The 23872-nt window shown below is 36.7% G+C and overlaps 1 protein-coding gene across 1 annotated transcript; it reads right to left on the bottom strand.

Annotated features, from left to right (window-relative positions):
- Positions 1-899: 899 nt before the first annotated feature.
- LOC103722919 (ubiquitin carboxyl-terminal hydrolase 9-like) lies at positions 900-23371 on the bottom strand. Its single transcript, XM_008813650.4, has 13 exons — positions 22889-23371; positions 19448-19672; positions 18481-18625; positions 16894-16953; positions 16700-16795; positions 15393-15791; positions 15114-15254; positions 9520-9690; positions 6965-7222; positions 6733-6881; positions 2424-2990; positions 2056-2332; positions 900-1827 (listed from the first exon to the last, which is right to left on the bottom strand). Exons 1-13 carry the CDS (start codon positions 23035-23037, stop codon positions 1660-1662), a joined length of 2805 nt encoding a protein of 934 aa, XP_008811872.2. The 5' UTR covers positions 23038-23371; the 3' UTR covers positions 900-1659.
- Between the last annotated feature and the right edge of the window lie 501 nt (positions 23372-23872).

Genomic DNA, 23872 nt, shown 5'->3' with positions numbered 1-23872 from the left:
GTTGCATAACCCTTCTTTATGTTATGAAAGCGATCATCCATTCATCTCTTGAGAGACATTTAACAGGTGGTAACCTTTTCTCGAATTATTTTTAGGTAAACTCAAATCAATTTTTCAAAAATAATGTTAATCCAAAGAGTATAACAAACATAAGATCAAACTCTCATCTATCTTACAGAATACATATCGACACGTATTTTATCGATTTGCTAGCAAGATAACCATCACCGTCTACTTTCATTTAGTACTAAAAAGGTTGATATTCAAATAAGAATTGAAACATTCTCACATGAACATTTCTTTATCCAACCCTCCCAAAGTGCAGGCGCAGCGGCTAAGCATCTCAAGTTAGAAAGAGAACAGGTCTAGACCCATGGAAAGACCCCTCTTGCCTTTCTCATACAGAAAGATCAAAACAGGTTCTTGCACAAAGTACTCAGTGACAAGAAGCCCAAACTTATCCTGCATTTGATTATTGAAATTTTTTGCAGAATGTACGAACCATATTCCAGAATATGAGACCAAAGTTGCAATTGATTGCATGGGCATAGGCATGCAAGCAACCAATTTGGCCACACGTTGATCATCCAGCTATCCAATCCGCTTATTCTATTAATCTCGTATGATATATTCGACAACAAAAAATAATAACCACACCATACTAGACTGTACTATATCAAAAAAAATCGATACGATACGTACCTTCAAATCAATACAACCTCTGTACTGTCTGTTCCAAGATGTACCGACTTATATTGAGACAAACCAAGATACATACAAATTCTTACCAAGGTGCACCAAAATAAAAATTTAAAAAAAATAATTAAAAAACTATTTCGATACAAAAGTATATCATTCCATGCCGTTTCAAACTAATAAAATACCGATACGGCATCCAATACCAAAATTGTGAACCTTACTCATAATAGTATATTTTTTAACAATTGTTCAAATCAAATTTAGAACAATCGCCCTCCCACATCACATCACATCACCCATTCAAAAAAAATCTCTTCCTTTAACCAGAAATAACTCTTTTTAACAAAGACCAAACAAATACAGATAAGACCAGGCACAACAATTCCACCCGAAACAACTTCATTGCTCAAGTTTTGCTTCCAGGTTTTGCCTATACCACAACAAAATGTAGCCCAAGGGAATGTAAAGTTGCCTGAACTTAAACTTTCTGCAGGTTACAAACCAAGAAGTCTAGCTAACCCTAGTAACCCATGGCCATGGGTAAAACGTTTCCACAATGAGGTATAAAATTGATACAGATCAAGAACACAATCATAATAACTCAATTTCACCACTAGATGGGAAGAGAGAAAAATAGAACCTCATATGATGACAGCTACTAATGAATATAAAAAAGATCAAACCCAAAATTTCTAATACAAAGGAATGAGGGCCCCTTAATCAGCCATACCACTTAACTAGAATTTGGACACCAATCCCCACCTATCAACATGTATAAAGTAATAGATATTCCATGGCCAGTTCACAAGCCAAATCGCCTGCATAGCACCCCATTACTAAAGCCATCATAACCACCATAGCAGCAGAGTCAGTTAACTCATGTGACTTGGCCATCATTGCTAACAATATCAGAACAATGGAATCGTGACTTTAAATCTTCAAGTCCAAGCTATTCCATGCTCAGCAACTTGGTGAGTTGGAGGATGATGTTTCCTCGAGGTTCATCTTGGAATCAACTTCAACTAGCCGATAGAAAAGCAAGTATGCTGCTGATGTCTTGATTTCATCCTCATTCACAGGGGAAACATGACTGTCATCAAAATGGTACCAGCTGTCCTCATCTATTAACTGTAATTAAAAAAAAAAAATCAAATAATTGTACATATGTTCTTCTCCAATCATGTCCAATGATCAAGTATAAATTGCCAAATACAATCATCATCATTTTCTATAAATTTAAATGGAAAAATGCACTAGTCGGAAAATGCTAACATATCCGATACCACTGCACACTTGAAGAATCTCCCAGAAAAGAAAAGAAAAGAAAACATAAAGCAACTCATAAATGGTAAATACCTTTGCATATGCAGTGTAGTGACCGCCACCTAAGCCCCCATAATGGTTGCTGATAGCATAAAGTTTGTATACATAGGAATGGGGAGCAACTGCCCTGTGTTTCACATACTTGCTTAAATCAAGATTGTGAACAGGGAAGTTCACAAAGGTATCAAGTTTGTTCTTCAAGTATCGGCTGAAAGAGAAACGTTTCAAGTGAACAACTAAGATCTCAGGCAACCTCCACAAGTCCAGCTTCTTAGTTGCTTGCCTGTGTTCCTTGCAGCTAGGACAGTACCTACAAAAATGAAAAAGAATCATAACTATTGAAAATATTAAAAATCAAACCTCTCACGTGGTCCTGCACATTGAAAGGCAAAGAGACCAACCACATATCATCAGGGCCTAGAGGTTCTTCCTTTAAGAATGTTTCCAAGCATGAAAACAGAGTGACTGCTTCCTGGTGTGTTTTCTTCAACATAAATCCAGACTTGAACACTTCAGGTAGATCCACAAGGAAGCTGAAATCATACGATTCATGTTCTCTGTCTGACCAGTCCATCAATACCCTCACACAAGATCCAGAAAGCATACTATAATCAGTAACAATAGAGGTCCTGCTGGCACCCTTCTCATCAGTTAGGGCAAGCTGTAAGGATGGAAGCCCATTAGCAATCTCTTCTGATTCCATAATGGATGTGGATAGGTCCTTGCCGCTTGAACAAGTACCATTTTCTGTCAGAACGATAGCATCCAGACTTGGTCCACAGCCATTCTCTTTGCAAATTTTGGCCCGATTTGTAGGAGGAAATGCTTTTGCTCGCAGCAATGGCGCAAGCATAGTACTTACTGCAGCATGGATGTCTGCCCCAGTTCTAGAGTCCTTGGCTAAATATGTAACCAATGGAGTTCCGATAAGCTTCCGGTGAACATTAAACTGAGGCTCCGACAAGAATCTGGATTATAAAGTGCTAGATGAGTATTACAGCGAGCTCATACATGAACATTCGATCACAATATTGTCATTTTGAAAAGAGGTATAAAAACAAAAAGACAGAAAGCACAAGAAAATTCAAAACTTGATAGCTTAAGCTATCAAAATCCCTTAAGAGCACCAACAGATCCACTAAACAAATACAGAACTCAAATTGAAATCTAAAAAGATCAATAATAAACACAAATATTTGAAGTAGAAGACCATGGAAATGGAGATCTCTCTACATTCAGTGCCTTGATGCCATGCCGGTGTATGAATCGGCAAACAGAAGCATGGAATGTCCTTAAGGCTCAAAAGATAATTAGCAAGTATGAAATTATTTAACCAAAATGCAGTTAATGTTTGTAGCTCTTGAAAAGTGAGGCACATGTTTTGAAAAAACAAACAGTCAACAACAACATGAAACATGTTCTAACTATTACAAAAACACCAATAATTTCTGTCCAGAAGCGTTTATGACCATCTGATCTAATTAGCTAATCAGAACTGTCAAAATAACAAGAACATCAACGTCATACATAAGGCTTTCACTCCATCTCCAACTCTCCTGTTATATGTGGAAATATATATCATATAACATTTCATAAGATTCCTTTTAAAAGAAGTACATGACTGATGCTAATGGACTTCTCAGCCTTATATATTATTCTTTGGACATCTTGGAAATTTCCAAGCGGTATAAAATATTCCTTGGAGGTCTTGGAAACCTCAATGCAAAAGAAAAAAAAAGAATAAATCCTGAACTCCTCTCCAACCAACAGAGCATGTCAAAATCCAACCTTATAGAGCATATCCAAATCCAAAGTAATTTTGTATTTCTTGTTAACATGGAGCCCTTCACAGGTCAAGAATAAGTTTTTAACCTTTGCTGGGATCTTAGCCAAGATTTTGAGTTGTATCAATACAGGTAAGATGGCAAAAGATCTCATGTTTAAAAAGTTTGCTCATAAAAATTTCTTAGCTGCCTCGGTTCATTGTATGTATGTATGTGTGTGGATAAATCTTAAGCCTCTGATATTTTCCACTGAAAATGTTGCATCGGACTTGATGAGCTTAATTAATTGGAGGTTGCTCATATCAGCCACTCACCAAGGTGGCAAAGATCACATGTTTAAAAAACTTGGCCTCAAACAAAATTCTATTTTTGTCACTCTTCCTAATAGATTAGCAAGCATGAAAAGAAAAAGAAAACCTCCATGCAATAAGTCCTGGCTATTTGAGAATTCCCAGCCACAACTGATATGTTGGACATATTAAGATTCATTGGATGCGATCCTTGAGATGGGAAAAGAAGGGCAAAGAGATTTGAGTTAGAAGCAACAAGAAATATACACATGGCAATTTTTGCTTCTATTTTTTTAGTTAAAGTTGGTAAATTATGGGTTCTATTTAAGAAAAGATTACTGCTTAATGATTTGTTTCCATGTTTCTTCTTCTTTTCAGATTTTTTTTAATGCTTCAGATTTTTTATACTTCGAGTTTTGTTTCATGTTTCATGTATTAATTGTATTTCATGTGACGCACATGCAAAATAGAACCTTTTCCTGAAGGGGGAGGGGGGGCTCCTCTGTAATTTCCTTGGCATGGTGGTTAACACAAGAGACAATGGTGTATATGAACAATAATAGAGGAGTCCACCAAGTACTCCGAAATGGATTCCACACTCTGTCACACAAAAGGTAAGCAAGGAAAAAGAAAACTCGGACTCACATGGCTTTATCTCATAGAGGCCAGCGATGTGAAGCCTGCCACAAATTATAATGTCTTCGAGTATTTCTTTTTCTTGATACAGTATGTCATGGAGTTCTTTCATGTTTCATGTATTAATTATATTTCCTGCAATGCACATGCAAAATAGAACCTCTAGGGAAAAAAAAAGTTTGGCTCCACTGTAATTTCCTTCGCATAATGGTTAAGGAAGACATGGAATAGAAATTTTTAGACTACAACAGGAGACAAAGTTCTATATGAAAAATAATACAGGAGTCCAACAAGAACTCCAAGAAGGTTTCCATACTCGCTTAACAAAAGGTAAACAAAGAAAAAGAAAACTCAGAGTTGCGTGGCTTTATGTCGTGGAGGCCAGCAATGCGAAACCTGCCTCAAGTTATTCCTATTAGATACAGTAAGAAGATTTCAGGCTTATATCTGTTGAGTTAGGTCATAAGATATAAGAGTTGACAATATATAAAATCTTTTCTTGTTTTTTTTTCTAAGAGAGAGAGAGAGAGAGAGAGGGAGGGAGGGAGACATACCCGCACTATAATTACCCTGGTCTAGATATTTTTGGATGAACCACCCAAGAATCGAACCCATAAAGCTCTAATTTATCTTTCTACATTTGCATAAATAATTTTAGAGATATCGTGAATGATTAGATTTCAATATTGCATTTAGCAGTAATTTTGTGGGGAAGATTAACCCAACATTATAGCACAAATGCTGATAACAGTGTTTCAGCTGCAACAAAAGACAATTCACAAAGGTATTAAACATGTAAGATCTAAGCTCATAAGGGTATATATGCAAAAGAGAAACATATTTAAAAAAAAAAAAAGTTTATTCTGAATGTCTATACTTCTCTTTTGCAAAATAATAATCAATATTCGCATAGCCATTCCCTTGGAGCCAGTAAAATACATTGAATAATACAATGAGGGTAAAATTAAAAAGGTTACAATGCATGAGTAATATTTTAACTTTGTTTCAAGTTTCATGTGTGGATTATATTTAAGCCTTTGCACAAGTCATTGCAATATGTCTAAAGGGTCATTTGAGCCCAACGGATAGAGTCAAACAAATAGTTTGGATTAGATCATAAGAAAGATTTATTAGTTGCAATTGTGTCATCTTCCTCCAAATCTTTATTTAGATATTTATACTTAAAACTCTCTCTCTCTCACACACACACAAGCATATTTAAATATTGCTGCATTATAGTGCAAGTGGATCCCCCCCTCTCTCTCTTAAAAAATTAATAATGAACACCATTCATGATATTCAGGGAAAAAAATTACCTTCATATCCACATGAATATGCACATGCATGATTACTACTGTATCTAGTCTATAAAATGCTAAGAGTTCTCCATACATTTCCATTCACATGCCTTGACTCAAGAGAAAGGACTATAAGATGGGCAGTGATGATCTCATCCATCTGATGGTGCAGTTATGGTTGCAACCCAATGACCATGCATCAAAGATTTCGGAATTCAAGACTAAATGATCAAAATACCCATGATTACTGGTCTGATAAAAGTGCACAACAATATGAATCAGCCGCATTCTCACATGAGTCCATCCATATGTGCCCATGCATGCAGGCAGGCGGAATTACAGAACCAGAATTATTTTAGGAAAACTGGAGAAGACATAAATTGTTAAAAAAAAGTCATGATGAAACAATTGCAGCTAGCTAGCATTAAAAACATCAGAGGAAAACCATTCTTGCTCCGAAAGACATCAAAAGATAGTAAAAGACATCACAAACAAAACAGAAACTGCAGGTTGGATCAGAATGCATGCATGTACAAGCAAACCTAGTTAGCATTCCACATGTTGGCAAATATAAAAAATTTTCAAGATAAAAATAAAGCGTGATCAGTAAAAACTTTACTAATATAAAGATTAAAGATGAGGCATCAGTAAAACACCAGAGGTAGTATGGATTATCATTGAACATGATCCTGAAGACTTTACCTGTCTGTTTTCCTATGCATTATCTCTAGTCTCAGTAATTTATCATGATTTATGGGAACTCTGTAGGCCACAATATGCTCCTCATCTTTTACACTAGATAGTGACTCAAAAGGATTCTCTAGGTAGCGATAGATACGGTGGTCATAAACCTGAAAAGCAGAAAGTAGATGCCATAATTATGTTGTATTACAACTGAAAAGGCTGAAGATGGTGAACAACCGCAATATCTTACCTCTGCAAGCAATAATGCTTCAGAACTCTTTAAGCAACAAGATGTACTCAAGGCTCGAATTAGATCTTTACAACATCCATGTTTTGGTACTGTTACAGTGAAAGGCATGGGGAGAGCACTCCCATCACCACTGAATACAGTAACAGTCATCATCCGTGTAACTGTTGAAGGTAGTGGCAATGACAAGTACATGAAGGGGTCAAAAGTCACAGAAACTTTGCTGCAAACTGGGCATACCAATGTTGACTTGTATTGACCCTGGAGATTTCCATCATTATCACTGTTAATAATCTTGTGAAAATCTTCTAAACCGTAAACCAAATCAAAACATTGAATTACAGCATTGAAACTACTTATCCTCGTGTCCATTTAAGACATAAGAAAGAGACCTCAAGACTTCATATTTCTATTTTTGTTTCTAGGCACTGAGTTGCAGGCAACCATCAACCAAGTGTATATTTATATAAGATTATTTGACAGTGATTTGCAATATTAGAATATGGGGTTCCATTCCTGACAGTAGGAGTCTCTTTCTCAGGCGTGTTGGGTGCTCGGCTGTGCACACTTCATCCAGTGCTCGGCTGTGCACGCTTCATCCAGTGCTTGGCTGTGCACACTTCAACCAGTGCAAGGCTCGCTCCCTTGACACATGGATGACACAAAAATAAAGCATCCTATCACTATTTTCCTAACTTCATTTATTAATGTGTTTTTAGGAATGCTTAGAAATAACAACAAAACAAAACTAAGAGGTCACGATGAGGCTGAAACTAAACCCTAGTTAGAATAGGTTAAGAAAAAAGTCTGTCCCCATATGCCGTTTGCATTCACCAATGGACAGTACGGCAAAGCCAGTAGAGGTGGCAATGTTCTTCTCTTTGTTTCTAATATTTTTATTATATTTATTTCCCTTTATCAGTTAAGATACAAACTTCTTTCCCTTTATAATATTTCTATAATAGGGATCACAACAAATGTGGCACCACTGGTAAAGAGACATTAGTCAAAATCAAAGTTTCAAAGATGAATACACTAATATACATCCCCTCCTCACAGATTTCTATACATTTATAAAACTAACTACAAATAAAGTAAAAAACAAAGGAAGAGAAGAAAGTGTCCAATGAACTCAGTGTCACTGTGTCAAGAACTGGCAGTGCCGTTAGGCCTCCAGCAACAATAAATTGGAGGTGGTGGGGACAGTGATCACTTCCCTCTCTCCTTTTCCTAAATCCACCGATTGTTTTTCTTAATATTTTCGCAAGATGTTAAGAGATGTATTAGCAGATTCGTGTCCATTATCCAAGTGTCGGTGGAGAGCAGCAGCATACTGGATGAAGCGTGCGCAGCTGCACACTCAAGACGTGACCCTCTCTCTCTGTATTTATCTGTGTCTGTGTCTATGCCTGTGCCTGTCTCTGTGTTTGTGTGTGCATGTGTTGTATGTGGGTCTGTGTCTGCGTTGTGTTTTTATGTGCATGCATCTATCAAGTTAACTACTTAAATTGCCATCAACTTTTTTCAAAAAAATCATTTGCATAAAAATATCTTAATGGCACAAATTAGTGAAAATATTAAAAAAATTATGTCCGGTTGCATAACTATGTCTCACATGCTTATCCTTATTTGATCTTAGTCTATCGTAAAACTGATTACAATCATGTGACTCTTAGTATTTGTTTAACTTTTACTAATGCTGGATAACACTATTTCAAATAATTTGAGCATATATGCAGTTATGGAAGTTGTTCCTATGCACCTTTCTTGAAAAAAATACTTAAAAAATAAAAGAAACTTAACTATAGCAAAAGAGTTCAGCTTAAGTAGCCTCAGGGAAGGTTTGCTGTTGCTTAAAAAAAGTCCTTTTGCAGCTTTTAAAGTAAAACCAAGTAAAAGATTGGTAGCATCATTGGAACTTGGAAGTACATCTAGAAAAAGCAGAAATCAAAAAGCACTTCTAGGAGAAGCTATAAAAACTAGCTTCTATTTTTTTTTAATGAGATTGCTCCACGTCATTCAAATATGGTAATGCTTATCCATAAAAATTAGTTGTATATTATGTGATTATCAAACATCAAACATACAAAAAAGTACTATTTAAGAACTCAAATGAAACTGATTTTTAGAATGAGTTTTATAAGAAGCAGAAGCAACACCAATACACCCTTCCGTTTGAATATGACAAAAGACAGATGAGATCCCCCCTAAAGCCAGAAGTATGTCTAACTATACGAGGACAACATCCCATCTTTCATTTATCGAAAAGGAACAAATGCAGAGGTAACTGAAGCAACACCAAATACACCCTTACGTTTGAATATGACAAAAGACAGATGAGATCCACCCTAAAGCCAGAAGTATGTCTAACTATACGAGGACAACATCCCCTCTTTCATTTATCGAAAAGGAACAAATGCATAGGTAACTTTTATAATAACATATGAGAACTAAGTGGACATAGAACTGAAAGAAATCTTCGACTTTAGAAGCCAAGAAACATGAATCCCAATGTTGTGAGGACAAAAACAGAAAACAGCAAAGAAGCAAGAACCTACCTGGCAAAAATCCACAATAATAGAATCATTCCTAGCCTTGTGGTTCTTCCAACATTCATCAGCAAATTCCTCATCTGGACGACCATCTGCATCTTTTGTTTCGATATAGGGTTTGTTTCTTACCCGGTTTAAATCTTCATGCAGCCCATCCAATAGAAATGCAAGAAGTTCCTGAGAAAAGAAATGCCAATTGTCAACGTCGAAATTATTTTTGAATGAAATGGATAGAAATCTTCCTGTGCAGACAATAGCAGTTGTAAAACTTGCTATTAAAGGCCAAGACGGATGTATCTAGGCTTATTACTAAAGCAAGTGCCCAATGTAAATGTTTACACAATCTAAGATCCGTTGTACCGACCGTACCGGCGTACCGGTGGGCACCAGTACCGGTACCATATCGAACCGAACCGGTACCGTACCGATTCAGCTGGTTTGGGCCAAAAGCCAAAAAAATGAGATCGGTACGGGCCGGTGTGGGTTGCGAATAATCGGAACCAAAAAATATATATGTACCATACCGGTTCCGTCCGGTACCAGTACGTACCGGCCCATACCGATCGGTACGGCAGATCATAACACAATCGTGAAATAGACAAGATCTACAGGAGAAATATTAGTGTCTACTAGACTACGCTACATGTATTCACAGGACAAATGAAAAATTACACAGGAGAAACAAAGTATGCTTGACATTTTTTTTAAGATGCAGAGCCAAATTGAACAGGTATAAATGAATTTATAGAATTGGAGACATGACGTGAACATTGACTACAAAAGATTTTCAAGATCACAAATTCACTCCTTATTTAGATTTTTGCCTTCTCCATGCCTCATTGCCACTGCCTGTTCAGCAAACATAAGCAGCTGATTCAAATGGGACAATTTTCTTAATAAAGATTTGTAGATGGCATGATAATCATGTTGCTGCTCATCAAATGCAAGACATAAGCAGTGACGGAAGGCAAAAAAATTTCTCAGAATGTAGGAAATCTAATATCATGTCGTTAAGTCTGCTGCAGTTAACTTAAACTTACAAAGAGCTTTAAACAGCCAATGCTATACATAAAATCACATCAAGCATATAATTTTTTTCCCTTACATGAAACCCAAGGATACAACAAAGTTCTACTTCTTACTTAAAACAACTGCAATGCCCTCATAGTCAGATATAGTAATTATGCTGCTTGAAAAGAGAGCAGATGCAGAGATAGACCAGGTGCACAAGTACAAAAGCAGTATTGCCACCAAAAAGAAAGGGGAGAAGGGGACAGGGGAGTGAGTTGTCTAGCCATAAATGCAACATCAAGCTTTCCCGGACCTAAAGTCCTAGGTTAATCACTCAATCTTAAATAATGTTGGGTCCCAAATACAAATAACGTGAGGAACCCCAAAGCTTCAAATATGTTATTTAAAAGTTCTCTACCCAGGGAGCAGTAGCACACTAATGCAAGTATCCATCAAGTTAGCCTTCCAAGGCAACAGAACTCATATTCTTGATTTACAAACAGATTTTGCATCAGTTGCTTCTAATGCATGGTTCTCATCCTCACCATTACTTGGGACTCATGAAAGAACCATTCAAATCATCCATGCTGTGATTATAAGGGATAACTAAAACAAAACCTTGCTGTACTCTTGACAATCATGTCCCTTTAAAATGTTGGCAATCATGTTCTCTGAAAGATCTGAAGAAAGGTTTTGTAAGCATCAGTTTTTCATAAGGATCATGGATAGAACTGACTATGAATCGTGATCCCCCTCAAGCTATAAAGAGGTACATAACATATCCTCAAGATCTGTCTACATGCCAGAAGCCCACACCCAGGTGATGTCTCCAAAAGAGGTGGGAGGAACACTTTTAAGTGGCTAGAAAATGGAGAAGCTAGAGGATTGGGGGAAGTCTATTGATCCGCCAGTGATTAGGGATAGTATAAATCACCAATGTTGGATTCACTTAATCCCTGAAAGAATAAGGATTTGAGGATTAATGGGCTATCCTGGCCCCTCCAATATCGGTCTGTTTGCTGAGATGAAAATAAACTGTTAGTGCTGTTGGGAAATAGGATGCAGACAGCAGATGTCACTTACAAATGGCTTAAGAAAAGATCATTCAGAAGCATATGGAGCAACAGATGATGCTGTAACAAAGAATGTCTCCACTAGCTCCTTGATGATGTCCCTTGTGAAGGAATCCTCGTGATCATAGCTCAAGGATTCAATCATTGAATAAGGTAATATGATAACCGAAATTAATAAAACTATATTTATATGTTTTTTTCTTCAAGATTAGGACAATCTTGAATGCCTTCTTCTCGTGCAGGTGTACATGCATTCATGCACATGTACATATTTATATAGGAGCATGATGTATTTACCTTTTTGTTATCTGAAGCAACATCATGACATATGAAAAGAGTTTCAGTGATGTGGATCTCAATTAATCAAATCTAAAGGAGTAAAGCTGGAGACGAGATGGAAGAATTCATAGGCAAAAAATGACTCTCTAGCAAAGCACGCAGTCATGAGCTAGGCAAGTAGATTGTCATACCTCGTGGTTAAAATTTATTTATAAAGACCAATGAGCTTTTAATCTCTCTGACCACAGTTTTCCTAAACTTGCTAAACATTGTTGTGTTAGATTTCAACTTCTATGATTGGCATGTACTCCATACATATGAAGGAATATTCAAATCTAATGCCAAAAAGAGGTAATTATGTAAACCTTACAAGCTATAACATGATGGGCTTAAAGCGTATGATAAAATGTTGGAGGAAGAAAAGGAGGAAACACAAACCCCCTAGAAAGGGAAGGGGGTAGCAAAAAAAAACTAATAATTCATTTTTCAGCTCTCCATTATGGAGATGAGCTGTTCATCACAAGTCCATCAAGCTTCTCAAACCTTAAGAAAAATGGCTATATAAATACCTGATCAAATACTATGTCTGGAACTTTTACAATCATATGACCATCATGACAGATTACATACGTGAAAGAAACCTCAGTTTAAGTGTTTACTTATGATGCATGTGCTCATGCACGTCTACATATTATTATGAACAAAAGAAATGATAAATATAAATTCCATGATTCAAGACAAAAAATTAGTGGTTTAGAGCCTCTTGGGTAATTAGATGACTTAGTCAGTTTGTTAGTTGTCAAATTCATCAATTAAAAGAATTCGGTAGGCAAAATCCCATACACCCTTATTTCTCATTGATGAAAGCCAGATCTACAAGCATATTACATACACAAATAGCCCTCAACTTCCATGACAAAGAGAAAGAGGGGTCTTAGGAGAGAAATGAAGTAGCACGGGTATTGAAAGATAGTGTACTAAGATTCCATGCACATCCTTTCCCATTGATGAGAGCCAGATCAAGAAGCCCATTACATACACGCACAGCACCCATCTTTCAAAAAAAAAAAGGGGGAGGGGAGAGAGAAAGAGGAGTCTTAGCAGAGAAATGAAGTAGCACGGGTATTAAAAGATAGTGTAAGTTTTCGTTGTGAAGGATGAAGAGAACTCAAAACAGAATTTAACTATCAAGATTCAAGACTCCATAAAACATAGGAAAAATATTATTGTGTTCCCTTATAAGCATTATAGAGTATGAGAAAAAGAATGACCAAATCAAAAACTAAATTTGACTTTGAAGCAGAAAATCTGAACTTCAAATTCTGTTTACAAATTCAAACTTGAAATACCTACTGTTTACAAGCTCGTGTATAAGAAATCATTATTAAATAAGCAAAACAAAAAATTTGGACCATAATCCCTTTAAAGTAGAGATTATGAAAGAATAACAAAATTCTTATATAAATTAAGGAAGCAGACATAAAAATAAAAGATTTAATTTTAAGAAACATAACATATATAAAACTAATTCATGTCTCTCCTTTCTCTAGTTACCGGTCAGAGCAACTCATGTTCCATACTTCTGGAGAGCTTTCCAGCTACTCAAGAAAATGAATGCAATGAAAGACACATGGCTCATCAGTTCCCTGCACATCGGCGACCTGGCATGTGAAGAACACAATGGTTGGTGGAAGATCTTATACAGCTCACATATAATGTCAGTCTCTTTATACGAAAGCCAAAAGATTAATAAGAGAAGCCTGTTTTAGAGGCCTAGGCATGGGAGTCCTAGCCTAGTAATAGAGGGAAATCAAAATGGAGTAAAAGGAGTGCCTGTTAGTCACTAAGCATTAGATTATTCAAAGTGATCTGTTTCAGCTTTTAAGAAATAATAATAATTTAAGGACATAAGTAGTGCTAGGCTTTTTAAGGGGAATTGCTAAAAAAGAAACATTGTGAGACTAAAGCAAGGAAGGCAGTGCCGTTCCGAACCATCCAGTTCGGGGCATATCGAACCATCCAGTTCGGGGCATACTGAACCATACCGGGTGCAAACCAGCACGGTTACACCCCTCGGTACAAGAAATCCGACGTGGAAAAGGAGAGGGAGAAAAAGAGAGAGAGAAAGAGGGAAGGAGAGGAGGAAGGGAGGACGGGTGGGAGGGAGAGAGAGGGAGAGGGAGGGGGCGAGAGAGCCAAAGGGGGAGCTGCAACCCTCGGGTTCCCCTGTTTCGTTCGGGAAGGAGGTAGCACTTGACAACTTCAATTTGAATCGACAAAATTAAAAAAAAAAAAAAAAGAGCCCAGCCCCTGTTTCGAACTTGAGAGTTCTGCCCCCCCCCCCCCCCACCTCTCTCGACTTCTCTCTGCCCCCCTCTCCCTTCGTCCCTTCCTCCCCTTCCCTCTCTCTCCCTCACTTCCTCCCTCTCCCTCTCCCTCCCTCCCCTTCTCCCCCTCCCTCTTCCTTCCTCCCCCCTTTCCTCCCTATCTCTCTCTCCCTCCCCTTCTCTCCGTCTCTTTTCCTCCCTCTCCTTCTCCCTCCCCCTCCCTCTTTGACTCCCGCCTTGTCGGTGCACCGCGGATCAGCACGGTAAGGTACCGTACCATACTATATCTCCAGGCAACTGGTTTGGATCCTGATACCAATACAACAATACTTGGACTGAAAGGCATAAAAATTTGGAGAATGTTATGGCTTTTATATAATTTTATGATAATGAATTTAGTTAATTCAGTAGACAAATTTAGAGTACACTTATGGATAGATTCAGAAAATGATGAATAAGATGAATTGAACAAACATTATCCTCATTACAGTAGCCTTCGACAAGACCTAGTATGTAGGTTCATAATGACAAACAAATGAACAAGAGCAATATTCTAGAGTGCAAGCCACATCCCACATACAAAATTTTGACAAAAAAGATATGAACAAGTAGCATTGAATCTTCACACACAACTGTGTTTCACTGAGCACTCAGCAGATCCAGTATTGCAATTGAACAAATCATTAGTCTCATATCCTTGCCACAAATTAGAGACATTTCATACATATAATATGCATGCAACTTCCTATTCTATATTTCAATTTCTCCACTAACGTCAAGTTTAATTTGATCATATGGAAAAGTTATTCAAGACCATCAATACACTAGCAAAGGCCATATAATCTGCGATAATGAAAGGAAATTAAGTTCTATTGATAATTAAGCATATGAAGGAAATGACAATACTGACTTGAGAATCATGTTGATTATATCCACTAAACTGGGGAGCAAACCGAGCTAGCTTTGCTTTAAATGCACGTGGTGCTATAGATGTCCGTCCTGATGCCCATAATTTCCTTAGTAACTCTCCAAATGCAATTGCAAGCTCACCCTGCACAATATCAGAAATTCTTAACTTTGTAATAGAGGTGCCCCATAAGAAATCTCCTAATAAATTTTTGAATAGCTCCCTGATGGACTGAATACGAAATAAGTAAATGACTAAGTGCCAAATGATAAAGGATCTTACTTGCATTCCCAAAGGATTCTCCCTGTTTATCTCTTCGCTGGAATCTTTCAAAAAGTACTCTACCAGAGGGGCTGTGTGAACTAAACATTGAATGGCACTGTTCATGAAACAAGTGTTACCCAGATTATGCAATCCTGTCAGTCCGCGACCATCTACTTTTGCCCCATTGTTTAAACTGTCATGACCATCCTCTGCATCCCTTAGTGGCAAACTGAAACTATTCCCCTGTAGCAAATGAGTGCCGAAACCAGTTGCATAACCATTTGATAAAGTGGGGCCTCCAGCTATTGTAATAGATGACCTGGAAGGTTCTAGTGGGACCAAAGCAAATTCATTTCCTGTTGTATTTGTGTCAAAACTAGAAGGCCAAAGCTCATCAGGCTGCACCTCCAAAAGAATCTGCACAAGTAAATGCCTTTGCAGATTAACATGTAGACAAACTTGCTATGTCAGAACATTAAAAAGTCTGGCATATCTATATTGCCTAATTTTAGTTATAAATCACATATCAGAAACATAAAATATAAAAGTTGAGTTCACCCATCTAAAGAAATAATTTGCAAAATTGGACTTCCGAATGCATATAGAGTAGAATATACATTAAGATTAATTAACCTTATGATAATCTAACTGGCAGCTCAGATGCTTGATACATGATAGAACTTTTACCACGGTTAAGAGAATTTACAAATTTAAACCAGAACTGGACACGTCATAAGGCCTAACAAATTGGGATTTGAGTTTAATGACCACTCAAAACATGACATGCTATAAACATTTGTTGAACCCATTTAACATTTATATAAATACAGGTAATGATATTATATGGGTGCTCCTTCTAAAGGTAGCTTAACATAGCACTAAACATGACAAGTCAAGCCATGTTTTCAGAAAACAGCACAGTGAATCTTCATCAAATACTCTTGGTGTATCAAAACATATTAAAAGAAGAAAAGAAAGAACTGGTAATTTTGTTGGGAGGATAGAATTATCATAAGAATAGACATGGAGAAAATATCTAACCAATGATGTTGAAGGAGGACAAAGTGCTTTAGTAACTCCAAAGAGATGTAGTTTTGGACCTGAGTAGTTATTTCTTTTAAATGCTGTAATGAGTTATTCTTGTTTACAAGTAAATGTGGAAAAGAGATAGAGCTGTGATAAAGCTCAGCAGTGATCCACTATCTGAGAAAAAGTATGTTGCAATATTTATAGTCTCTAAGTTCATTCCCTAGAATACTGGTTACTTCTACAATGAGTTACAACCCCAATAAGTCCCCAAATATACCATAACTTAGAATACTTACCTCCTGGTCCATCTGCAACTGAGCTTCTTCTAAGGTTTGATCAAAGCTATTCAAAATATGATTTTTGCTCTTTTCATAATAATCCCAAATACAGGCCTGAAATTGAAAAAAAAAAAGAGTAAAATTAGTTTAAGTGATTTCATATGTGTTTAGACTTTAGAGTGAACTCACAGTTTGACAATCATGAGACATGCCTTTGACTGTTCTAGCTCAAGGAGAGTGCAAACAGTTTTGTAAAGCTCCCTGACTGTAGCCTGAAACAAACAGATCATCAGTATCTGACATTTTATTTGCGAATTCTACAAGTTTGATCAGAGTTAAGAAAGTTCATTCTATAGAAAATCTCAGCTCATTTACTATGTAGTCAGTTTGTAACATGATTATGAGGCATTAGATGGTAGTTAAATGCATGTTTGTGTATGCATTTGCGCACAAGGGTACATGCATGTCTGGGTTACAATTGAAAGCCATAGAGCAAACCTGCCGAAAGTAAAAGAAAGAAACTTCTTTCAATTTTCAGTGATCCCAGAAAATCACAAACTCCGAATGGTAAAAATATATATCACAAGCGAAAAAACATAACGTACTAAAGAGACTCGTGAATTATCACCAATAATAGAACTGGAACTGAGAATTTAATAGATGAAAAGATGCATTAGTTTAAATGTGTCCAATGTCTTGTAATTGCTAGCTCAAGCTGCTAGTACCACATGCAAATGGCAAAAATATTTTGATACACAAGCCATCACGACAAAGTGAGCACTTACAGGGTCTGTATAATATCTTTAATTATCTTAATTATTTTATATGGCCTGAGATTCATAACCTAAAAGCTAAAAGTATTCTTGTCAATCACTGAGTCATAGGCCCTCTTATCAAGTACATCAAACACAATCCCTGGATCCAAAGGCAAATGGCACCCTTGTAAGGTTTCTGATGATTCAGCTAGAAATTATGAACAATAGAACGGATGAAAAAAAGAGTAAACAGGACAAAGGGCAATCAGCAACACCACTTAAAAGGTAAAAAACCAGCTTAGATGAGAGAGAAGAAAGAATGAAGGAGAAAGAAGACGTTCTGCTATAACAGACAATTTATAGCAGCAATCCTGATTATTCCTGCAAAATGAAAAAAATGGCATGCCTAATTGATGGTTTTTGTTGGAAGGCTTGTAGTGGGCAAGACATTATTTGCACATGATACAACAATTAGTCAGAAATGATAGTTTGGTTGCTCATTCACAAAGCCAACCCCAAAATATTTAGGACAAGGATTGGTTGTTGTTACGGTTATGACACAGATAGTCCCATTGATTGAACAGATAAAAGACGGTGATATGTGAGAGAGGTAAGTAGATAACTAAATTGATAAAGCTTAGGATGCTGTATAAAATTGATGAAGATATCAAAAGTAATTTTTTAAAAGTGTTGCTATTCAGTCAGTGGCATGAACTTTCTTTGATACAGCAGGAAATGGTTATCAAAAATCAGATACGAATTTAACTAATAAGATAAGAAATAGCAAAGAACTGAATTTAGAGCAATATAGCAAACACAATATACACACATAAGAGGTTAATGAATTATGTTCACAGGAACGCCAAAGTACATGAAATTACTACAATATGAAAAAGACAACTAACAAGAACCACTTTAGAAAAGTATGTCTGAGGTCCCCATATGTAAAAGGTAGACACCTCTTGCGCATGATGGCCACAGTGCACGAATTGAAACATCTTAGGTAGCATACATCAAGGCTGAAGGAAAAAATTCAGGAAGTACCTTTCTGCTAATCCTAATTGTTCTTTGGGAGTTATCTCTTGCATCAGTTAATTTAAGGCAGAGGGGATAAACTTCTACTCTGAATTCTTTGACAATAATGCCCTCAGAAATAACTTTCCTAGGTAGTTCTGGTCCTCCCTTGTACCTGTCATAAAACCCAGAATGAGTAAAAATAAATAAGTGTATGGAGAGAAAAAATAAGAATACATTAACATAGATTATAGGAGAAAAAATTAGTAAATTGTCGACTGTTAATATGAGGCTTAATAACACCAATCATAATATATGAAAGCTGGATCTCAGCAAAATACAGAATTGAATGAATGAATAAATAAATAAATAAATCTGCAACATTGAGTATGTCTTATAGAATCCAGACTACTAATCACATTAATTACAACACCCATCACTTACCAATAAAGATTACCGAATTGCAAATTTAAAAAAACACACAGAGTTCCAATGATTAACCAAAAAAACCTTTTTTTTAAGTTCTGAAAGTTACTGGACATCCATGCATTTTAATAATTCTCAGAATTCTCAAGAACTAAAGAAGAATTTTTGGATTTTTTCAGTTTACTCCAGGAACTTCTTCCGTGTACTTGTTTACATCCCTTTCAAGATTTTATGTCTTAAAGTCTCTTTCACGATTTCTGAAACTTTTGATAGATTTCCATAATTGTTTGAGATATCTCAAGTTCATTTTCAGAGTTAGAGCTGTTTTTCTATGAATTCATCATTTTTAGGGATCAGCGGCAAGCCGTATGGAATAACACTGCAATCATCACTGGATTGAACAATAGATTGACAGTTTGACATGTCAAAGAATTTCCGATAAAATTCAAAATCTCAACAGTTCGACATGTATATCAAGTTGATGAAACAAAGTATAAGATGTCCATTTTTCAAATATGCATTTGATAACAAAAATCAAACTGTTCCTAAAAAAGGTTACACTATGAAATACCATTCAAAGAGCTTCTTCCAAACTTCATGGGGCACCAAAGTATAATCTTCTCCTTCCTGCAGATTCCTCTGAAGATCAAGTTCAATACCTTCTGCATCGATGCCATTTAATACAAGCTTAGAATTATCTATTTTTCCAGGTCTTGGCAGGGCACTTAGATTGCCCTGGCTAGAATTCTCACTGAAACTGTCTAACCCCACATATTCTTGCCAGTCCCTCCACCATCTGCACAAGCAACAGCCACATATTTGAATGAAATCATGCAACAGAAACTTCTAAGTAAAAAATTTGCTTAGTTGCTTTTTTTCAACAAGGGGGGAAAAATATGGTTGACTAAGAGAGTTATATAACTAGTATAACCTAAAAAGAGCAACAATGTACTCTCAAGCTAAGAAAAAATATACATTCCAAATATTTGACAATATGATTAAAGAAAAAGAAAAGATGCATCCTACGTAGATGTTTGATCAGTAAGAAGCATAATTATTCCTCTTGCTGTTAAAATATTCTCAACTCTGAAGCCAGAGCATAGGCAACCCTTGTTATCAAGTCAAATTCAAGCATAAACCTGTTATTTATATCTAAGTACAAGTGCTGAAAAAACCTAACTACCAGAAGAAAATTCATCCGAATATGTATTGACTGCATCCTATCATGCCAACCATAGAACTCGGCACTTCCTGAAACTTTGTATCAAAGACTATAAGGCATTGAAAGGAAGACCTGATTTGGAAATCAAAATAAACATCACTCGAATCTGAAGTTAGTAGAGATTCCCGGAGTAGATTAACTTCCACAATCGTTCAGGGATGACTCGGCCCAAATTTGAAAACTTGAGAAACGTCTGAATTATTAGATGTCCTTCTGAAATTATGTCTTCTTGAAAACCTAGAAATTGAAACAGTAAAAGAGCCTGAAGCTTGTTTATCAACAAAAGCATAGTTTACCCAAAAAAAAAAAACTCTAAACCTTAAATGTCCCATCTAGAATCTCTAAAATACCGCTTTTTAAGGATATTTTGTCAAGTTTCCTCAATAAGAAAGTAAAATATTGCATGAGATGGTTTCATGATCCAAAGAAAATTAGGAAGCAGGGTTACAGCCAAGCAAACCACCTGCAGACTTAAGCTAAGGCCTGCAATGGACATGCTAACTCCTCTTTCTCTCATGATTCCCGGGATTTCTTCTCAAGTACGATGGCCTTACCAATTAAAATGAGGACCTAGAAAGGTTATCTCAAGATATCTAAAAGATCAACATTACACACAAGCTCTTTGAAGAGAAGATTCACTGAACTTCCATATTTAGCAAACAATGCAATATCAACAACAAAAAATGCAGCTTTATTTCCTTATCCTCATCAGATAATAAAAAAATTGTCCAGCATCAACAGCTCCTTACAGTTGGCATGCTAAATAACTTAGCCTTCCATGCTTCCTTCTTTCTTTCCATCATAACCCAGGGCTACTAGACAATGTCTATGGCACATCTTATACAAGCAACCCACTACTTCAAAGAAAGCTAGACAACTACAGCGAATGTCTGAGGCACATCTCATACAAGCAACACACTTCTTCAAATTGAAAGCTAGACAACTTCAGCGCTTCTTTCATTTCTCCTGAATAGCTTGTTTGCAGTTCTTGAGGTTCAAGCTGGAAACTGATGGCACTAATGGTGCATAAGCACCATGGGTAAAATGTCGCCTATATAAAGTCTCCACAATGACAATTATGCTGAAACCCATTTCCTCCAACATCTAGAGCCTAAAAATAGTTATATCATGATGGAATTAGAATTTAAGCGGGCAATAGATTCCTTTCTAAGTTTAATTAGCAAACCTTTTAATTTATCAAATATGGTCAAATAGAAGTGACACATTTAGTGTAAAGTAGGAGATAAGCAAGGGGTAATTTGTGGTTTTCCTATCTATTATGTAATATTCAAAATTAAATCAAAGGCAACTTTATAACAGAGTCTTGAAAAGGAAATAGGTTGCTTAGAACTTAAGCTAAATCCCTAACTAAGCTATTTCATTTTTTTCATGTGTTTTCTTCTGTTCTTTCTTCCTCGGGTTTCAAATAGTGTGTTCTTCAAAAATAACAAATGCCAGCTTTTTGTTAAGATTATCTGCTGGATTGAAAGTGTAACATCAGATTGTGTGCCAGTGGTGGACTGAGAAAGTTGCTCAAACTTTATTCCGGCCACTTAAGCTTCTAGCTTTAATATGCATCATTACCATGGTGAAGAAAATGCAGACTGAAAGCTCATCGTGATGCATTTTCTTGCCTCATTTGTCACCATTGGGGAATGACAGCCATCCGTAATATTTTTAAGATGCATTTCACATGATAGAACCTAGATCTTGTATAATCTACCGATTGCCCATGTGTATTTCACATGTAGTAGCTAGTCTATACTACTCTTAAAAGGGGAAAGAAAAAAGAATGTTTGGTAGTGTTTTTCCCTACCCCTCCTTTGGTCACACCCAATTTAGATTACCAAGTTACCATATAATTAGTATATCATAGTAGTCTTTTAAATGATTTCGTACTTCATGTCACCTAGCCCCCTCACTCTTGAAATCGTTGCTAACCCCTCTTATTAAGTACTCCACGAATTAATAAACCTTAGTAAGGAAAAACTCAAAATGAACATATGGAGACTTTAATTGGGGGGGGGGGGGGGGGGGGGGGGGGGTGGGGGGCATGAAGAAGGGATCTAATAGGATTTAATAAGGATGGATAGATTATGAAAGAGTAGAAGCATGGGTACATCTCTCTCTCAAAACCTTTTCTCACTGTCTCTCCATGTGCACTACTGCTAATGTTAGATCCCACTCCTCTCATTCTCTACAAAGAACGGATTTATTTGCATAACATCATCCAATCCCATCCGATACACATCCAGCATAATCGCATGAGCCACCCTTTTTCTAACACTTTATTCTACATGATCTGATGATTTGCATAACCTGATCCAATTCCATCCAATGAACATATGACCACTCGGATATTATCTCCCTCTTTCCAACGACTTATTCCACAAGCTGCCTTCACAGGCTGCCTTATCTTATTTAGACTTGTCACTATCAGGCAAAGGAAACTCATCTAAAGCACTCTCCTTCAACAATTACGAAGATATTCATCATGACACAGGCACGCCGCCAGCATCTCAATTAATTGGCACAAGAAAGAAACAAAAAAAAAAAAAAGCTTTATCACACATTTTTCATCGTAAGAATGTATACATACCAAATTTAAGGCGCACGCATTGCATTATTCACAAGAAACTAAAATCACATGAATTTTCGACTACATTAACCATATTCACGTAAAGATACAAAATTTTGACAAAGTTCCAATCCCAATCAACAATCCAACCAATTCAAACAAAAGCTATAGAGATATCAAACATTGCCGAAGAAAACAATCAAAAGAATCACCTTTGAGATACAACGTAGTACAGATCCCCTTCCTTCTGATTAGCCTCGGCGACTCTCGTCAACTCCAATACAATCTCTTTCTCTTCCTCGGGAGTGCACGGCAGGCAGCTTCCCACCGAGAGGAAGCCCTCCGAATTGGCAATCGTCATCCCTATCAGCCAAAACCAAATTCGGTACAAGAATCCAATCAAACAAAACCCCTAGCTCTCCAATTCCAGCCAGGAAAGAACGCTTCTTAAATCGAAAAGGTATCAGTAGACAGAGAGAGATTGGGAGACGTTGAAAAAAAAATCAAGGGCAAGGGATGGGGAGAGATCAAGATTCGAAACCCTAGATCGAAGGCAATAAAAAAGGGAAGGCGGAGGGATTTGGGAACGGAGAGATCGAGAGAAGAGAAGGGGCGCGGGTAGAGCGAAGCCGATGCGGAATAGAAAGAGGAAGCCGCTTCGGACCCGGAACCAACGATCCCTCTAGACGGTCAGGTTAAACAAGAAAGTTGGATAATTGTTGCGTATAAGGAGGCCATCTGGAAAGAATAAGTGGGGGGGTTTCTTGCATACTTGCATGCTTCCCGGAACCACAAAAACGATGTAATTTTTTTTTAATTTAAATAGCTTGATTATTTTAAAATTTTAGTAGGTGGGGAAGGTCATGGATTGAATGCTCGAAGAGCAGTCAATTTGACCGCATGGACTTTTCAAAGACACCACTGTCCAAGATGGGATTAAAAACATATTAGTAACTATAATATATTATTAAAAAATTATAAATATTCCTTTTTTAACCAATATTTGGATTAAAAAAATGTAATCAAAATTTAGATACATAATCCTCGTATCAAACTACTCCTTTATTTAATCCCAACCAATTGAAATTTATTTAAAATTTAAAAGATCCTCTTTCTCTTATTTATATATTTCATTTCTCCTGCCCCTCAAATCTTAGAACTCTTCTTTTACTATTCCTTGGAATGCGCACTGTTTA

Source organism: Phoenix dactylifera, chromosome 2 (genome assembly GCF_009389715.1).
Source record: "Phoenix dactylifera cultivar Barhee BC4 chromosome 2, palm_55x_up_171113_PBpolish2nd_filt_p, whole genome shotgun sequence".
NCBI lineage: Eukaryota > Viridiplantae > Streptophyta > Magnoliopsida > Arecales > Arecaceae > Phoenix > Phoenix dactylifera.
This window is presented reverse-complemented; position numbering and strand designations above follow the sequence as displayed.

Coding starts and splice junctions, on each gene's coding strand:
- LOC103722919 (XM_008813650.4), bottom strand. CDS start 23,037: ATGACGATTGCCAATTCGGAGGGCTTCCTCTCGGTGGGAAGCTGCCTG. Junction 9,691..15,113: donor ATAATCAACATGATTCTCAA/GTCAGTATTGTC, acceptor TTCTTTTCTCAG/GAACTTCTTGCATTTCTATT. Junction 6,882..6,964: donor AAGCATTATTGCTTGCAGAG/GTAAGATATTGC, acceptor TCTGCTTTTCAG/GTTTATGACCACCGTATCTA.